General features: G+C 33.4%; 1 protein-coding gene across 4 annotated transcripts in view; it reads right to left on the bottom strand.

Moving 5' to 3' along the window:
* Window positions 1–17109, bottom strand: part of LOC135122709 (maternal protein tudor) — a 36349-nt gene extending 19240 nt beyond the window's left edge. The window contains exons 1-8 of one of the 4 annotated variants that reach the window (XM_064047080.1): window positions 16839–17109; window positions 3440–4103; window positions 1587–2545; window positions 1472–1540; window positions 1234–1305; window positions 694–774; window positions 558–638; window positions 6–506 (exon numbers count right to left, since the gene is read on the bottom strand). In XM_064047080.1, coding sequence (XP_063903150.1) covers window positions 6–506; window positions 558–638; window positions 694–774; window positions 1234–1305; window positions 1472–1540; window positions 1587–2545; window positions 3440–4103; window positions 16839–16873 — 2462 coding nt within the window. In that variant the 5' untranslated portion in view covers window positions 16874–17109. Of the gene's footprint in view, window positions 1–5; window positions 507–557; window positions 639–693; window positions 775–1233; window positions 1306–1471; window positions 1541–1586; window positions 2546–3439; window positions 4505–16838 lie in introns of those variants that run through there. The other 3 variants (XM_064047081.1, XM_064047077.1, XM_064047078.1) reach the window with 3 other exon arrangements.
* Between the last annotated feature and the right edge of the window lie 2686 nt (window positions 17110–19795).

Raw genomic sequence — 19795 nt, 5'->3', positions numbered from 1 at the left:
CGTACCTGTTCCTATTCGTTTTAAAATTGTCCCTACCTCTCCTTTCTTTATTACCCCAACTATCCTCTGGTTTACTTTCTGTATCTCCCCAAGAGTCATCTTTAGAATTGAAGCTTTTCTTATCGTTTTCTCTATTACTCCAGTTATCTCTTTTATTAAATTGCCTTGTGTCATTTTCTTGACCACCACTCCAGTCGTCTTTCCTTCTGGAGGTAAAGTTCTTCCTTCCTCCATCTCTACCACTAGTCCAATTTTCTTCTCGTTTCCGGAAAGGTTTAGTCTCACCCTCCTTCGCATTACCCCATTCTTCGGTATCGTTAGCGTTGTTGCTATTTTTCCAGTCATCCTTGCCACCACCCCAATCGTCGTTCTGTTTTGAATTAAAGTTCTGTCTGTTATTGTCTCTATTTCCGCCCCAATCGTCTTTGTTTTTCGGGCTTCTTTTTTCATCGCCACTCGCCCAGTCGTTTCTGTTGTTGTCTCTGCTGAATCTGTCTTGACTTTTACTGCGAAGATGAATTTACAAAACCTGAAAATTTTGTAGAAGTCATACATACTTGAAACCTCGATTATTTTGCTTCCAAGATCCGCCCTCTGAATTTCTCGAGTTCAAATCGTTTCGATATCTGTCGTTCCTGCTAAAATTTTAATTTTTATTCTAGTACTCGTTCCGAGACATTGATCGTAACAAACCCAAAACTTTTATTGCTGTGCCTGTCGCTATCAGTCGAATCGTTTAAGTCGTTGTCGCGCTTATTTCGGTCGTTATTTTTACTACAAAACACAAAATGTTGATAAGTAATAGTATTTCATGTGTTGAAGATCCACCAACACTGCAATTTACCTGGGAAATTTATACAGAAATTGTAATTCAGACGATAATTTGGGGGAATGTTAAATTTTGTCATTAACTCCATTCTTCGTTTTAAACTACCGAAAACTGCTTGTAATTAAATGAGCTGCCAGTTTTGCTACAGAAAAAATTGAAGAAAAAAACCCTTGAACTTGATCGGTTTTGCTCCAGCGAAGCTCTCCGTAAAGCGAAAATGACAGCTCCATTATGATTAAGTACTTTTTTAGCTCCCTGGAATCGAATGTTCATATCTCGAAAAAATGTTATACATTTCCTTTTCACAGTTTCCGTGGTATTAATAAGAATTTTTATAACACAACCAACATAAATCAAGGTATGGTGGATCTTTGCTGTGTGTATAATTTTAAATCTCTACTTACTTAAATCCTTTGTTGTTTTGTCGCCAAGAATTATTGTCGTTACTTTCGTTTGTTTCGTAATTGTTCCTATTTCTGAAAAACAATAAATCTTAAAATGTATTTCCTACATACGATTTCGAAAATTAATAGAAAACAAACTACGGCACATCTAATAAGCATACTAGTTAGCTAAGGTATTTCAGTGAGCACAGTAAGCGATTTTTTCGTAAATACAAAACCCAACATATGATCTGCTTACCGAGAACCTCTACCATCTTGTCTCCAACCAGAATTTTCGGTTGAATTGTCTGCCCATTGTCTTGGACCACTAATACAAATTTAGAAAGTTTTAAATACAGAACGAGGAAACTCACCGTTCCGGTTTTCGCTGCTCTTTAGAACCAAATTGTTGAGAAGTTTTCCTATGTTCAATTTTATTGCCAGCTTGTACCAACATGGGACTAACTTGAGATCTAGTAACCGCGATTTTATCCAACAACAAGGAAGCTACATTGTAATTAGCGGCGTCGATCAACTCAATTAAAGCTTTCTTTCCTTGCATTTCAACAACTTTCATTGTAAATTCCTGTTCTAAAATTAACTCTTCTAATAAGTTGTCTCGTTCTTCATCTGGTTCCATGTTTTGGTAACCATTCAAACAACATTCTATAGCTTGTGGTCTAAGAATGGTTAGCTGTCGTCCTTCGATTGGTTTAAGAAGCGATATTGATACGATTTCTTCGTTCCCGTAATCTACATACTGAACTTTAGCTTTTCCACCTCCTAAAGCCTCAACAATCTGGCTTCTGTACCACTGTTGGTCCCCTTCATAAAGTGCGTAACAGGGCATTCCCTTTTTGATCATGTTATTACTCAACGGATCAACATCTCGACACAACACTTGTATGTCTAGCATAAGCTTCACCAGTTCGTCTAGTCTTGTTTTCAATTGGACATAAAATCTATTACAGCTAAAAACGTAGCTAACTTTAACGGGTTGACTAAAGCCTCGATTTAAAGAAATATGGTCGGGGTATCCTGCTGACGCAGCTTGATTAACTATATCTAAAGCGCTTATTTGACTCTCTGGGTCCCACAGTTCACATCGTGGCAGAGAAGTTCTAGTTGTCATCGGCATAACTTTCATGTGGATGAGACGGTTATCGACAAACTGTTTGAAAGCGCATTGCATTTCTAAGGTTACGGTAGACTTTTCCACACCCGCTAATGCAAATCGAATTGCCATTACTTTAGGTATCACAAATTTGAATGGAATTTCGTACAGTGATTCTAATGGCACTACCTCGAAGTTGCCAAAATCGACATAGAAAACCTACAAAAATAATAATGTGGTAGCTAAATTTATCAACCATGTTTAATTAAATAAAACGAAAATAGAACTTTCCGAAATTTCAGAACCACCGTATGTTATTTTTTATTTTACATTTTTGCAAGCGACAACAAATTAGTTATTTGCAATATGATTCAGTTCACATTTTAAAGATTAACAATCATCGCAAAACGGAAATATATAGCGGAGTTTTCATTTTAGCACAAAAAGAAAGTTAAATTAAGTTGTGGTGTAAGGCATCCAGTAAAATGCATAAATTATTATTTTATTTTTTCGCGTAAATGGGTACAAAGATGATTTCGTTACATGCCAGATGAGAAAAAAATGTTTTAAAACTGATCTCATTTTTACTGTGCTTGCGTCATCTGCTGACAAACCATGAACCAATTAGTACTTAGCTTGTAACACGAATTTCAAATGATGGATCTTACAAACACGAAAACCGACGTGTGGCTTTTTTCATATTTATTTTACTACACACCTGATAAAATACTGATAAGATTGTATTTTTACCTAGAATTTTTTTACAATTTAAAAAGATTTATAATGATCTGATGGATGATAATGATGGAGTTGACAAAATAAGGCCGCGGAGTTTTATCTAGGACAGCCTGTATCTATTTTAATTATTTTACAACATTTTGACTAGGATTATATCAAAACAATATAAAAACGTCGCTCATAAATTATTTTACTTTAAGCTTATTTATGAGTCATGTTTTTGAAGAGTGATTATGATAACCTGGTACACATTAAACATGACGTTACAGGGTCAATAATAAAATCATGCCGTTGCATTTGACCACAACAAATTTTAAAAAATGTAATCAACACCTATGGACCCAAAAACGCTTAATAAAAAAACAAATAACATACCTTATACTGTCCATCAACTTCATTGGTAACAACAGCCCTGCAAATATGTGCATCTTCCATACATCTAGCTAAGCAAACAGTTCCAGGAAGAGGGATGCCTTCAATTGGCGTCAAAGTCATACAATTTATCTCTTTCATTAGCTTGGCTAATACTTCTTCTGACTGTTTAAGTTGTATAGAAAAGTTACACGGGCCATCAGTAACATATGACACATAAACTTCATACTGGCTTCCAGGCTCCAAAGTAAAAGCTTTATACGTTGCTATATTTTGCTGGCTGGAAGCTTGTTGTGCAGTCGGTGTTCGAGGCATCATGGACAACAAAACCGCCTCCTGCGTGGTCAATGAAGTATGCCTCATAAGACCCTTTGAAATCAGAATTATAGCCAAATCATTAACGCCCACAAACAGTCTAACAAGAAAATGTTTAGTAACTTGTGCGACAATACTGAAATTCACTTCAGAGTATCGAATTTCTTTACATATTTCGTCAAGGTAGGCATCGTTCCATTCGCCCCTCGGACACACAGCTTCGGCCAGCAAAAAGGACCCGGCTTGCGGTTGAATGGACACAAAGGAATTTTCAAAACCCTCCAAGGACCTTATATTCGACACGGGAACGATGTCCTTGTGGCCGTAGTCCACAAAATTCACCTCAATGTATCTGTTATGCAAGAAATCCAAACTTGTGATCCTCGCTCTGTAATACTTATTGTCTTTGTACTTTGCACAGCAGAGAATGCCGACCTGCAGTGCTTCTGGGTGTGGAATGCATAAACCGTTATCAAATTGATTTGTGAAGCTGTGCAAGACTTGTTCTATATAAAGTGACGTGTTTTTGTCCGTTTGCCCCCACACTTTCAAGAACGGGCCCTCTTTCTCGACGTACGTGATAAAGAGGCAATTGGATTGGCCATCCATCGCTACTCTGATTCGTGCTAATCCTTATTTTTTTAACATATTAGAAAAACAATCCTTACCGGCTGGAAAACCACAAACTTCGTTTCAAACGCCGTGAAAAACCAATTAGAAAGGTTAAGAAAAATGGCGCGACATCTACATTCCGTTTTGACCAATTGTACACGAGGCGCGATATTCAAATCTTGACAGTGCTTCAAATAGGTTACAATGTGTAGTCTAACAACTATTCGCAGTCTTGGAATGATTCAGTGATAAAATGCGTCGTCATTATTTAAAATGATGATGATCTAGACCTTTTGCACGTTTCACTTTAATTGATTAATACGTAACTCGTAGGATACAACGCATGTTTTAAAATAAAATAAAACTCATATTCACACATTTCAGATAAGCTTTAAAAAAAGTGCCATCAACATGGGCTACTTACAGGTTTTTTGCCAGTTTTTTTATACAACGTACTGAGGCGTTCCAAGTATCTACCACTAGAAATAATCACAAACACTGATCTAAAAACATTCCATAATATTGGAGAGTGACATTTTCGTTGTCAGAACTCACCCATAATCTAAATACTGATGAGCTATTGCTTTCTTCTACTCTAAATTCATAACTAATTTCGTCATGGAGAGGACGATAACAAGTTACACAGATAGACAGAGAAAAAACAGGAAGTGAAAGAGTTACAGTTACCTTTGGAAAAATATTCAGTGTCTTAATTTAAATTTGCAATTTCTTTAAAACCGCGTTGAACGAGCATTCATCAAATTTTCTTCAATTTAAATATTTATATAAAATGGTCCACGTGTAAAAAGAGCCTACCTGAATTCGAAACGCAACCCAAAATACATTTGCAACGGGATCATGGATATCTGGGTTTAATTTCTGATATAAGTATGTAGAAACAGTGAACTAAACTTCTAACTTGTCAATTACTCCTATTTAGTCGAATTTCCGACGACTCAATGACAAGGTATTCAGACAGACTACAAATTTTTTTTTGGGAAAAACTGACGTGAAATACTCGGAGCACAAATTAATTATTGGTCCCATCTTTTTCCGGGGCAGTTTAGGAAAAAAAATAAAGAAAAAGTTTATTTTGCGACAATTAACAGCATAAAACATTTAGAACAAAAAAAACATGTTTCCAGGACGGTGTTGGTGAATGTGAAAGAAGTGATGGGCAACAATTTGAAGATTTGTTACGTTAATTTGCTATTAAAAATAAAGAATATTTTTGTACAACTCTGACAGGTGTTAAGGATAATTTACGTTCAATGTTTAATACTCCTTACCTCCCTTCGTATTACAGTTTGTTATGACATTATCCATGACACCTATGAATGTGTATTTTGGGTTGCGTATCAAATTCAGGCAGCCTCTTTATACTTGTGGATCTCTCTAGATATGCTTTGATGTGAGACTCAAATTCGACTTGAACACCTTGCAAAAAATTGCACCACCCCATAAACATTATTTTTGTTTATGTACTTTTATCTTAGTGAATTAAAAACATATTTAAAACGAATTTGTAGCAAAGGACATTGCACTCTAAACCCTAATATAATAATAATTAATTCATCTTAATGTTTACAAAATATCTTGAAAGTCGTAACCACTGTCATTTGGGGAACCGTTTTAAATTAAAGATATTTGTTAAGTTTGTAAAATAAACTGTTATGAAATAAATTCCACGCATAAAATTTTTAAGTGTTATCTCTTAAAAACTCCAATAACTAAATTTCTACACAGTATACTCTTTGGTGAACGGGTCATGTCAGTCCTACGTACCTTTCTACCTATAAGTACAGCAGTTTTTGTGGTTTTTGGAGAAAACGATAGGGAAATAAATACAGTTCGTCCTTAGTAACAAAGAATAAATATTTCATGCACAAAATAAAAGGGTCTACTTTGATATAAGTCAATTATTTTTATAGCGGCCCTAATTATTTAATACATAATATGTTAAAAAGAGTAAAACAATTGGAGCATAAGTGGATACCTACTCAAAAACAATTGATAAGTTAATCCTACCATCTACTTAAACTGAGCAAAATTATATTCTTACTTATTTATATTATAAAACTATCCAATTTAACAACAAACTACAGAACCGATTGCTCTGACAGTTTGTATATGCTTCAGGATTATCTTAATTCGCTACTTAGAAATCATTTTTTGTCCTTTTCAAAAATTTGATGATGCCATCTCAATGTGTTGTTTAATCATGTATCATAGGTACCTTATTTTTAATATAGACAGGTTATCGAAGAAAAAATTCAAAGCGATGTGTTTCTTATTCTGGCATGAAGCTAGTGTTGATTTAATACTTACAAAACGTGAAAATGTGCTTGGAAATTCAAAATTTTTGGGCCTTAATAGTATGTTTCTATTTTTCAGAACTGTTTATTTATTACAGATCAAATAGAAAATCATTTAACTGATTTTCACAAATTCTAGGAATACACGACTACTTTTGATATTAATATCACCCGTTAAAAAAAATAGATCTGCAGAATCAAGTTCTATCATTTATCTAAACAATTGGACTTGTTTCATGGTAGTTAAGGGGCAAGAGAAGTTCTATCTACACAATTTTAGACCAGTTTTTTTCACAATGTTTTATATACGCCAATGAAATTGCGACGTCCTAAGTACTTCCTTCCTCTTAAGATAAATGACACCAGTGGAAATAAATCATAATTAACATTAATTAAACCGACAACTTTGTAAATATACGAATACATCCAAAAATGTAAAATGTTAATACTTTCTAGATAGAATCCTACAGTCTAACTATTGCAGCAAAACACTGAAATGCCTACAAAATCAACACATTCGTTTTTGTGTAATAACTGAATGACAAGTTACGTTCAACATTCAATGCGTTATATTATCCCGTTTTTATTGTAGAATTTTTGTCACATTTTGAAAAATAAGTTCGTCCTAAAGATTCAAAAATGTTTCTTGTATTTTCCAGTAACTGTAGCACACACATGCAAGCATATTTTTTCAGTAAATTATAATCATGTATCAATGAAGCGAGGTCTCAAGCCAACATACAACTACTGAAAAACAATATGACCTTTTATGATACTACGTATTTATAAAGAGAATAAAACAACTCCTCAAGACTCTCATAGTAGATAGAGAACTGACAAAAATAATTAGGTAAGAAGTTCAGATTGGAGTCTAACTAGTGGAATTAAGCACACCACTGAAAGCATGCATAGTGGACTATTTTTTTTACATTTTTTATTATTTTATGGACTATATAAACATGTTTACTAACAATAGTATCAAAAGATCATACTGATTTTTTTTTATCTGATAATAATAATAAAGTAACTCCTTTGCCTTAGCACGCCATCGATATAGCCGCTCCTACGCGGTTGCATGATGCATGCCCACGCACACCTATGCCAACGACGACTCTAATCACTGCGTTGGCTTTATAGGTGGAACTAATGCAAATGAAAAGTGACATACGCAGATTATAAAGGAAGATTTTGCACAACCAAGATAATACAAAAGGTTCACAAAATCATAAAACCTAAAAGAGTGGAAACAAAAAATAAATGTGATGGACCAAAAACTTCAGTAAATTTCTAAGTCACTGAATTTAAACAGTAAATATTTTGTATTAATGCCTTTTGCAACTATGTCATCCTGGTGATACTGTTAAGAGGGGCAACATCTATTATTTTTTGCGTTTCTCATAGATTCTGCAAATTTTCGAGCTTGCTTTATTGAGTTTTTAACCCCATATTTTGAAAACAGCCAATTTTGTTATTTACTTTTCGGAAATGTTTATCTACTTATGTTGTGAAAACATTAGTATAAACAATACGTACTTCTGGAATGAGAAAATGGTAACCGTGTAAACAATAGTCACCAGCTGATTTAATTGGAAATTATAATTTTAGTACCTATCTAATGTGTGAAGAACATCCAAAGAAGTGAAAGGTGGAATTAGAACACTTTTTTTGGTACATACCTCTCCTGTAGTACAATTACCTTATACCAACTTCGACTTCTTATTAAATACATCGTAAAATAAGGCCTATTAAGTCGAAAATATCTGTCTAAAAGCGTAATATTTTAAACCCGTTCTTGTTTTGTGAAAGTATTAAGACAAAGGTCATAACGAGTGTCATCGGTGACATGGGTGGAAGGAATGTGGTACACGTTTAATGCCTTTATTGAGCAAAAATTTTGTTCACATATTTGTAACATATTGAGGCGCAATGTGCTAATCGAGTGTACGCGTTCTTACACAGCCATCATATCCCTAAATAGTAATGTGTACATGCTTCTCACAGATGCCTGAAAAATCACAGCAAGTCTTTCGATGATTCAACGTGTTTTTGCAAATGATCACCTTTTCAGTATTGATAATTTCTTAAATAAATACAAAAACTATAACTTGTTTTCATAACCGTTTTTAAAATCTTACGCCAAAACAACACAAACAACATAGAGAACCATATTCTTCATATGACCAGGGCCGGCTGGTGCCAGGGGCACAAGGGCACGTGTCCCCCCACAATTATAACGTCTACAAACATACGGGACATAGCAAAATTGTAATTCTCAATACTTGAAAAATTATCCGGAAATTTGTGTCATAATTATCAAAACTAATTCTTTTAGGTCGCTCCACTTGTATAAAATGTATCAAAACTTACACAATTTCGCCTATTAATTGGTAATAACAATCTGTTTTATATCTTCATATTTAACTCATCAATCAAATTGTGTCCCCCCCATTTCAAAAGGTCACGAGCCGCCACTGCATTTTACAAAAATCATTGCTGCCGATCAAAACGTATAACATCAAATTTATTAGTGTTGAGTTGAAACACCGTAAGAGGAACACATCTCAGTAGGTATAAAAGCGTCCGAATTGTGAATTTAGACCGTTAGTGACGTTCATATCAACTTTCAATGATCATTGATCATTCATGATTAAATAGGCATAATAAACAAATATATTTAAAAAAATATCAAATTTCGCGGATATTTCAAGACTACTGTCTGTCACTAGAAAGTAAATCTATTAATAAACTTGCTACCTACTTCTTAACAATCCGATGACAATATTTCGTGCTTCCCCGGAAATAAAGCTGACCTTTCTATTTCAAGTAATGCTATATTTTTCTACTTTCATGAAAAGTTTAGTATTTCTTGAAACAAAAAACATATATACCGAAATTTTTCAGCAAATTCAAATACTCAATATGCTTTTGGAAATTCTCTAGGAGTAAATGTATAATTTAGTTTCTACATAGAAAATAACTTTCAAGTAATTTCATTGTTCATCTATACTTATATGTTATGCTACACTTTGTTATTTGCCCCTTGTTCGTATTTATGTTTTAAATGTCACCGGATGTAGTTAGTGCGTACTTCTTACTCCAAGTGTAGCAACATTTTAAAGCTCAGTAGCGTAACAATGTAACTCCGGGTCTATGTTCCACGGCTCTTTTGGCGCCCTATGTGAAAGTAAATATTTATAAATTTAATAATCATATTGTATTTTGGACAAAGGTTTTATTAAAATCGTTCTATAGTTGTATTTGCTAGCTTTTTTCCGTATACTCAATCGTAACAGCGAATGATAGTACTCTTAATTGATCAACTTTTGAAAGATCCTGGATCCTGAATCAATCAATCAATTATTACTGAATAAAATGTTGCATTTTTATTTACCTAATCAGTTTTGCTCTTAAAGCAGTACTTAAGAAATTTATTTTGAATATTGCTTTCTTTTTTAATATTGGGTCATATTTTACAAGTAAATTAATGACTGCTGACTATATTCCAAGATTTGGGAAATTAGAACTTTGGTTATGTCTTGTGAACAGTATATTCTAGGAAACCAATGTTAGAGTAACTTCCATAATTCGTTAAAAAATTCACTTCTACATGGGTACTTCTTGTCGAAAAAATCAATTGTTTCATTCAACTTCTACCGAAAACAGAACATGACACATAATGTCTAATATTAGATTTTGCTTATGTCTATTCATGGCTTGATTTAAATGTATCCAGTTATCAAATCATATAACCCTATTGTTATTAACACAAGTAAATAATCAGCTGAGTCGACAATAACATTCATTTGGAATTGTTGAATAGCATTGCCAAAGTACCCTGTTTTCAGTTTCGGTTAACTGATTTTGTAATAAAAAAGTCGTAAACCTTCTACTTTTATCGTCACGAGTCCCATGGGTCGAGATGATTTAAAAAAAAAAGATGGAAGACATAATAGAAAAACTGACAGCTTTACATGTATACTTATTAAAAACAAATGCGGAGACCAAGCAGAAATCAATCTCTCACTGGCAAAAATTAACAGGTGCGGAACATGGAGAGAACTCACAAAAGAGAACAAATCAAAATAGAAATCTAAATAGAAATATAGGAGAGGAAAAAAGGAGTTATATGAGTTATTTAAGGAACCAAACATAAACGAAAAAATAGAGAAGCAAAGATTAGAGCATATCGAATGTTGGAAGATACAAAACGCCAAAAAGTTAGTTATGATATAAGTAGAGAGCGGATTTCTGTCGGGCTAGACAAGGCCAAACTCGGTACGGCTCGTACGGGATGGGAATTTATTGCAGGTACCGGCTGCACTTCGTTTATTTGAGATTAGAATAACGCTGCTTCGTTGCACTCTGCTGTTAATTCCAGTTCTCATTTACTTAGCCGTTTGATTAATAAATCGTTATTTGTATTTATGGAATCAAGTGACAATTAAATTCGGTGATTACCTATCACCCGCTACTGAGTCCCGGCGATGCAGCGCGTCCCCACCTATATCGTGACGTAGCCCGACAGAAATCCGCTGTCTAGATATAAGTCAGGATAGAAGGCCCGATATACAGCCTAAAAAGAATATATCCTCTATTATGTCAGAAATATTAGTCGAATTCGTAGTGATTTGTTCCGTAACAGTGCTTTTACTGTAATTGTAAAATTTTTAATATTCAAATTTTTTATGTGCAAGGGTGCATTATAGAACTTATACCCCAAAATAGGCGGCACTGTTTTTAGATTTTAATCTTACTTTAGATAAATAAATGTTCGTATTATTGTGTGTGAATATTTTAAAATGTATTGTATAAATATAGGGGTTTCTCAGATAAAACACAACCCCCTTATATCTTTAGAACAGATAGAAGTACATATTCAAATCATGTAAACGCTACTGTTTTTAGGAGGAAGCTTAATTTAGTACAGCTCTCTGCAAAAAAGCATATAGTTTTTTAGTTGTGTAATTTAATCCTTAGTAGTTAATTTTGTTCAGAAATTAGTGGGCATCGTGAATTTGTGGGCTTGTTCCGCCTATATTTTTTATCGTATTTTGATTGATCGTAAAATTTCGATTACAAGGATAGAAAAGACATGTGTTGTATTAGTTTCAACTGTAAATACTAAATAATGTAAACTATTATCTAAATGAAGAGATATAATAATTTTAGTTAGCTTGTACACTAAAATATGTACATACTATTTGGACAAGCATGGACACATGCGCAAACACCATTATACTACATACTACGGTGTTAACTTTTATCGTGAGAAATCTTGGATTGTACCTTCTTTGCTATATGTTGAAAATAGTTTTTTTAATTTTTTTTTTTGAAAAACATTTATTATGAAAATTGAACGGCAATAGACGTTCTTTCGATGGCCAGCAACCCAGATTTAACACCCTTAATAGATTTATTTTTATGGTGATAAATAAGAAAATTGGCATATTTGTGACTCTCGACAATAAAAAAAATTGGTCTAAAGAGTTTAGACAGTACTTCCCTCGCTGTCGGAAACTTGACGACTGCATGCCTATTATGTTTTTTTTTCTCATTACATTTTTGTAGTGGGAATTTAAAAAAAAATTGTGATGACGTCATCAACATTTTTGCAAGGACACGTATATCAGTTGGGATAGATGTAGTGTAATACTAAGAATAAAATTATTGTGTTCCCAAATTTTCGGGAAAATGAATTGGGTCGTTTTGAATATTGATTTCTTATAATCAATAAAATAACGAAACAATTTACTCACGTATACGGCGCCGGTGTGTAATATCTAGAGAGCGGATTTCTGTCGGGCTAGGCAAGGCCAAACTCGGTACGGCTCGCACGGGATGCGAATTCATTGCCGTTGCGGACTGCACTTCGTTTATTTGAGATTAGAATAACGTTGTTTCGTTGCACTCTGCTGTTAATTCCCGTTCTCATTTACTTAGCCGTTTGATTAATAAATCGTTAATTATATTTATGGAATCCAGCACGTCCCCCCCTATAATCGTGACGTAGCCCGACAGAAATCCGCTGTCTAGTAATATGAGGGGCAACTTAAAATCGTTTATGTATAAACATTCTTAATTTAAGATGACAAGCGTAACAGCATACGTAAGAGCCAAACAGAGAAACTGTAAACAAAACGACCATCGGTTTTATTGCTTCGACTTCCGCTTATTATATAAAACATTGCGTTTTATTTTAATTCTTGACGGTGAAATTCACAATTGGTTGATTATAAACATGTCTATTTCGCATTCGCGGAACCAAGTGACCGCATAAAACAAATGCAGGTCTGTAATATTAAAGTCGATGTAAATAAGCGTGCTACTCTTATGTTTCAACCGAGTTTTTCCTTTAACAAATTTTGTGTCTACCAAATTGGGTTGGTTGGGGTGTAATACTAATAATAAGTGTTGCCTTTAATTTAATCAATAAAATAAATTGACTTCATTAATTTTTTTGAACCACCTCTTAAGAAAATCTAAAAAATATGAATGGAATGATAAATCACAAGTACAAACTCATCATATTTTTTGCATTTTAGATAGGATTTATTCAGCAAAATTTAAGGGTGACGTCATCAATTTTTTTAGGAGGGATGAACAAATACATTTTGAACAAAAGTTTACCATGCTTATAATAACTTTAAAATATTCCCAAGATTTCAAAGCATTCGGTTTTGTAATTCCTGATTAAATCGATAAAATAAATTCACGCCTTCATTAATTTTTTTGAGTCACCCTGCATATGCAAATCCAAAAATATGAATGGAATGATAAATCACAAGTACAGACTCATCATATTTTGTACATTTTAGATACGATTTATTCGGCAAACTTTTGAGCTGACGTCATCAGTTTTTTGTAGAAGATAACCAAATATATTTTGACTAAAAATTTATTATGCTCTTTATAACCTTACAACATCTGCAAGATTTCAAAGCATTCGGTTTTGTAGTTCCTGATTAAATCAATAAAATAAATGTACGCATTCATTAATTTTTTCGAGTCACCCTGTATATGCAAATCGAAAAAAATTGAATGGAATGATAAATCACAAGAAGAGACTCACCATATTTTGTACATTTTAGATAGGATTTATTCAGCAAAATTTTGTGGTGACATCATAAATTTTTTAGGGGGGACGACCAAATACGTTTTGATCAAAAATTTACCATGCTTATGACAATTTTAAAATATCTTCAAGATTTCGAAGCATTCGGTTTTGTAGTTCCTGAGTAAATCAGTAAAATAAATTTACGCTTTCATTTATTTTCTTGAATCACCCTGTATATGCAAATCCAAAAAATATGAATGGAGTGATAGATCACAAGTACAGACTGATCATATTTTGTACATTTTAGATATGATTTATTCGGCAAATTTTCGAGCTGACGTCATCAAGTTTTTGGAGGGGATAAGCAAATATATTTTGACTAAACATTTATTATGCTCTTTATGACCTTAAAACATCTGCATGATTTCAGAGCATTCGGTTTTGTAGTTCCTGATTAAATCAATAAAATATATTTACGCATTCATTAATTTTTTTGAGTCACCCTGTATATGCAAATCCAAAAAATATGAATGGAGTGATAGATCACAAGTACAGACTCATCATATTTTGTACATTTTAGATATGATTTATTCCACAAACTTTTTAGCTGACGTCATCAAGTTTTTGGAGGGGATAAGCAAATATTTTTTGACTAAAGATTTATGATGCTCTTTATAGCCTTAAAACATCTGCAAGATTTCAGAGCATTCGGTTTTGTAGTTCCTGATTAAATCAATAAAATATATTTACGCATTCATTAATTTTTTTGAGTCACCCTGTATATGCAAATCCAAAAAATATGAATGGAGTGATAGATCACAAGTACAGACTCATCATATTTTGTACATTTTAGATATGATTTATTCCACAAACTTTTGAGCTGACGTCATCAAGTTTTTGGAGGGGATAAGCAAATATTTTTTGACTAAAGATTTATGATGCTCTTTATAGCCTTAAAACATCTGCAACATTTCAAAGCATTCTGGTTAGCAGATTAAAAATTAAATTTCAAAATATTGTTTTATAATTTTGATTTTTTTTCCAAAAATCTGGACGTTTCGGGTGAAAAGTCGATTCAGAGTTGTAAACTACATGTGTAGGACTATGTTATTTTATACAATTGAAAACCCATTTACTATGTACAATTTTGAAGTGACGTCATCGCTTTAGTGGTGGGGATGATTCGACAAATTTTGGTTAGCGTTTTACCATCTACATGATATTCTTAATATAAGTACAAAATTTCACAACAATCGGTCGAGTACTTTCGGAGATTATCTGTCTAATAAAAATCCGGGACAACAGACGGACAGACGGACAGACGGACGGACAGACGGACAGACGGACAGACGGACGGACAGACGGACAGACGGACAGACGGACAGACAGACGGAAATGGGAGACCTATTTCTTCGTCTTCTAGGGGTCATGAAAGATCGAGAAAACGTAAAAGTAGAGAGTCGGCCGACGGACTCGATTACAATACTTCCTTTGCTTACGCTCGGGAAGTAAAAATAATTAGGAATGTTTGTGCTTCTTTAACGTGTGATACTCTATTAACCACGACAAGTTGCGAACTTATAGGAGGGTTTGTGTTCAGTGTAAAAAACGACAGTTCGAATATACGATCTTTTTGTAACAGATCTGACTAATTGTTTGTAAAATAAAGTGGTAGGTTGTACTTAATTTTTTATATCATTATAACTGTAATTTAAATATCCATCAAACGCCGTTAAACGATTTATATGTCGCAGTTTCAAAAAGTAGATAAAGGTTTGGATCGCGACTTCACGATAAAAACAATGGCGTTTACAGAATTTCGATATCTTTATCTTTAAGGCCGCGGAGTTTTATATATGGGACATTTGTATTTAAATTTTGTTTGAGTTTCCTAATTTCATATTTCTGTAAATATATGTACCTTGGGCTCATTTGCAAAATATTAGTAAAAATACTGTTGAAAAAACTACATATGCAGAATGCATTAGAATGAATTAATAAATGAAGAATTCGATTACCAGTTTAACAGTGGGCTATGTTGTTCTGATTATGCCACCATTGTCAAGGCTTAATCATATTCATACATTAACAAAGCTTTCGGTCCCGCTTCTTCTGCCAATCCGTGGCTTAGCATTCACTTTTCCTGGCACATAGTACTACTTCCGAAATAATACATGGTTATCGTATTAATGGAAACCAAAACATGAAGTAATATTTTTATCAAATGTTTCAAGTGTTTTTAATGTTAGTTCAAACTGCTCTGAATACAACAATTTCTACGAAAATTTCAAAACCATAAAAATTAAAAATCGTTAATTCGCTTAATATGCAGCAAGTGAAGCCCGAATCATCTCGATTCTGCGTTATCAATTGCGATAACAGTTTTTCAATATGCAATAAAATGACAAATAACTGCAATCACGATAAGACGTGATGTTCAAAGATTCAATTATTTGACACAGATATTCTTCCAATGGATCACGGTTATGCACTGGAGAACATAAAATGTTTTCTGCCTCAACTTCTAACCAATTACGATCACTTTACACGTTGGGAGAGAATTTGTTGTAGAAATCTAGCGATTTGTAAACGTCGACTGAAAATAAAGACACCATTTGACTCAGCTAAAAGAAACTCTGAAATGAATAAAAAGTAACCCGGTTTACGGCATGCAAACAAAAGAGAGGAAATACCTACATGAACGACAGTTACAAGTAACATCTCTTAATCTTATTTGCATTCTCGTGTTATCTAGCATCTGCTATTTTATCCGTTAACATATTAAAAATGAATCACACGTACTTTTTTTATCTGATCGAAAAACTGCTTGCAGCACATTTTACTAAACGTCAGATACGATAGTAACACAAAAGTTTCGCGAATTAATTCATCTAGATTATAATTATCGGGATCATTGGACCACAAAATTTACTTGCTTGTAAGAACGTAACCTTCCTTGTAAATCTAAACAGTTGGGTAACATGATAAAAATGATGTGGGAAGTACAAAAAAAGGCTGGCATAACGAACACGTAACCAGCGTGTATATTGCACAAGTTACAAGCAAGATTTTTTGCTGTGCTGTTAGCGTAAAATTAAACACTTACTTGAGTTGTAGCAAATCTTTCATGTCGAGGCACATGGTAACAACTTCAATATTGAAAATCTGATTTTTTATCTCAGATCTTGAGGTTGCTAGTGCACGAGTTATTATTTCCGTCCCAAAAACATTTACAACGGTACTTGAAATCCAAAGATGCACAACGTGAACGCTGCTTCGTAAACAGCTAACAATACAGAACACAGCCAACACAATACAAGTACAAACGAAACTGGTGGGTATAAATTAATGAAATTTTTGCCGGCTGAATACCTACTCCTCGCCTGTTCGTCCACGTTTAACTCGAAGACGAGTGGACACGAACATTTACGCGATCGACAACATTCAAAAGATCTGGGGCAATAAATTTGACTGTTTATTATGCTTAGGTTCTTTTCTCTTTCGGTGGTTTTGTCACACTTGTGCATTTATGGTATACAATAACCCGTTTTTGTAGTCAGAAATATGGGTGGCAACGAGGAAGGTGAATACTGAGTAATTATTATCCGAAAGTTTACAAGTGCACACGACAATGTAAATTTGATAATAAAGGAAAAGCAATAACTTAACTTCGAGCAGAAGATAAATTAAATATAGTGTTCTGATATCCACAGAACCTATCCCAAACGAACACGTACTGGTCACTGACCGCCAGTGCATTCCTGTGCTGACCCGAATTATTTAGAGCAAAACTACGAAAATAATGAACCAAAAGCAAATTGTCGTCTCGGTGGTATTGATGTTAGGCACTTCAAAGTGAGAAAAATGCAAATTTACGACATTCTAAGGGAAAACAAAAATATACCTCTCACTGTTGGATTTACATATTAGGGGTACCAGTAAACATTTCACAAATTTTTCAGTATCCACTACAAGAACATGTTCAAAATAGGGCACTTTTAATATTCTTTGCCATATTCGCTTATGCACCATTAGGAACCAGAATTTTCCTTTCCCCTGAAGTACAACCATCAGCGGATTTTTTGAAAAGACATTAGATTTTTTGTGAAGATAAATACATTAATTTTGATAGGTAACTTAACACTAATCGTAAACAAAATATTACTGTATACCAGCAATGTTATACAGCCGCTATGTTTGTATTATAAACAGTGTTTGTTAGACCTCTTTATCGAAATTTCAATTATATTGAAGGGAGTTCATTGACTACTGCTGAATTATTCTCCTTTAGATCTGACACCATTAGGCTAAGACGTGTTATTAAGTTATTGTTGACTACCTACTCTTTCCCATACTTCTCCTGTAGTTGTATAAGCTGATCAGATTAATTTAAATTTAAACAAGTGATTACCTATATGTGTGCATAATATTTTAATAACTCTTATCTTATCACAATTAATAATGCAGTTTCATGTTTAAACAGTTTATCTGTTTTGCAAATGACTTACTTACTAATGAAGATGTTAAAAAATACGAGTTTCACATTTTTTGATGTTTTGTACAATAATATAGTGCGCAGTCGAAATATTTAAATAATTTAACAATTATTCTTTTTTTCGTTTATTTATTTCATCTTTGCAATAATAAGACACATGGTCATACTTATAGAAATATTAAATCTGCGAACGGATATGATTATTTTTGCTGTTGGGTTTTTTCTTTATAGAATTTTGCCACTTGTACCACCAAATTATAAAATACGAAAATATTCGGTACTTCGCAGCAGCATTATTTCTAATACACTTGTAATCCCATTGTGCCGAATTCAACACTGGACTTTTAGGAAATTATACTACCGTTTAGCACATTAATTGTCTAATTTCCGATACAAAACAAAAAGCCCAATATACACAATTCTTATATTTTCTTTTCACATAAGTATTCTCAGTTTTATAGTAAAGCTTCGTGCTGTTACAAAGTTTTATATTTCAACATTATTTTATTCTTTGTTTACGGTGTTTGTCTTGGAATAGTATCAGATTTTTGAGGTGTGTTACTTTTTAGGGTGTTGGTCACTTGCGCACCACGGTCAGTTTACCCCATGTAGCGGGTCTAATTCCGAAAAAAGGTCATAAGACATTCCCTCGCAAATAGAAGACTATAAGGGTTATCATTTCCTAGTTACCTAGCTGATAAGAAACCTTCCCCATTACAGTTCGATGAATTTCATTGTAAAGCTAGCAATAAGTACGTGGATAAAATGATCAGCACGTCTATTTTTTTACAAGATGAAACTATTTGTAGAAAATTTAAGAGCAATGAAATATTTGTAAGTATGCCGGTATTACATAAGTTAATTTACCGAAGTAAAATTGAGATAACATCTTTGTATTATTAACAAAATGTTAAAAATTAAAAATTATCCGGCGTTTAAAAGCATCCGTACAAAATTCGCGTGTAAGAAAATTATTCGCAATTTTGGCAACTGGGAGTGCGATAGGCAACAACTGTTTACTTTAAATTATATGCAAATCTTTCCGACCACTGCGAGCAACTGTCCCTTATAAAAAACTCACTTGACATACACCTTGTAAAATCTTTATGACTTAAGCGGCTTAAGCCAAAGCACCCTTACAAATCAAACTGGCTATTGTATAACTTAAGGCCAGTCCCTACGTTTTCTCAGCGGAATTTTCGCTCTATTTTCAAAATGTAATATCTCCGTTATTAACAGATCTATAGTTTTCAAATTTTAAATATATGTTGTCCATAACTTTCTTTATATAACGCAAGGGCAATTTTGTTAAAAACAGCTTGTGATCATATTATTTTTTTAATTTTAGTGAAATTTTTGCATAACGTATTTTTAAAAATCAATATCTCAATTATTAAATAAAATTTCAGAACACGGTTTTCAACACTGTTTTCAGCTTACAAAACTCCAGAAATCATACGAGATATATCGTCGATTTTATTTTTTAGAAACGATACACAGTTAAAAAAAGCGTATATCATAGAAGTTGCTAACTTTTATTTTTACTATATCTCAGTCCCAACAAATAA

This window comes from Zophobas morio, unplaced genomic scaffold (genome assembly GCF_036711695.1).
Source record: "Zophobas morio isolate AGI-343-1 ecotype UQ-CSIRO unplaced genomic scaffold, CSIRO_AGI_Zmor_V1 ptg000005l, whole genome shotgun sequence".
NCBI classification, from domain to species: Eukaryota; Metazoa; Arthropoda; class Insecta; order Coleoptera; family Tenebrionidae; genus Zophobas; species Zophobas morio.
Note: the sequence above shows the minus strand (reverse complement) of the source record. Positions and strands in the feature narration are given on the sequence as shown.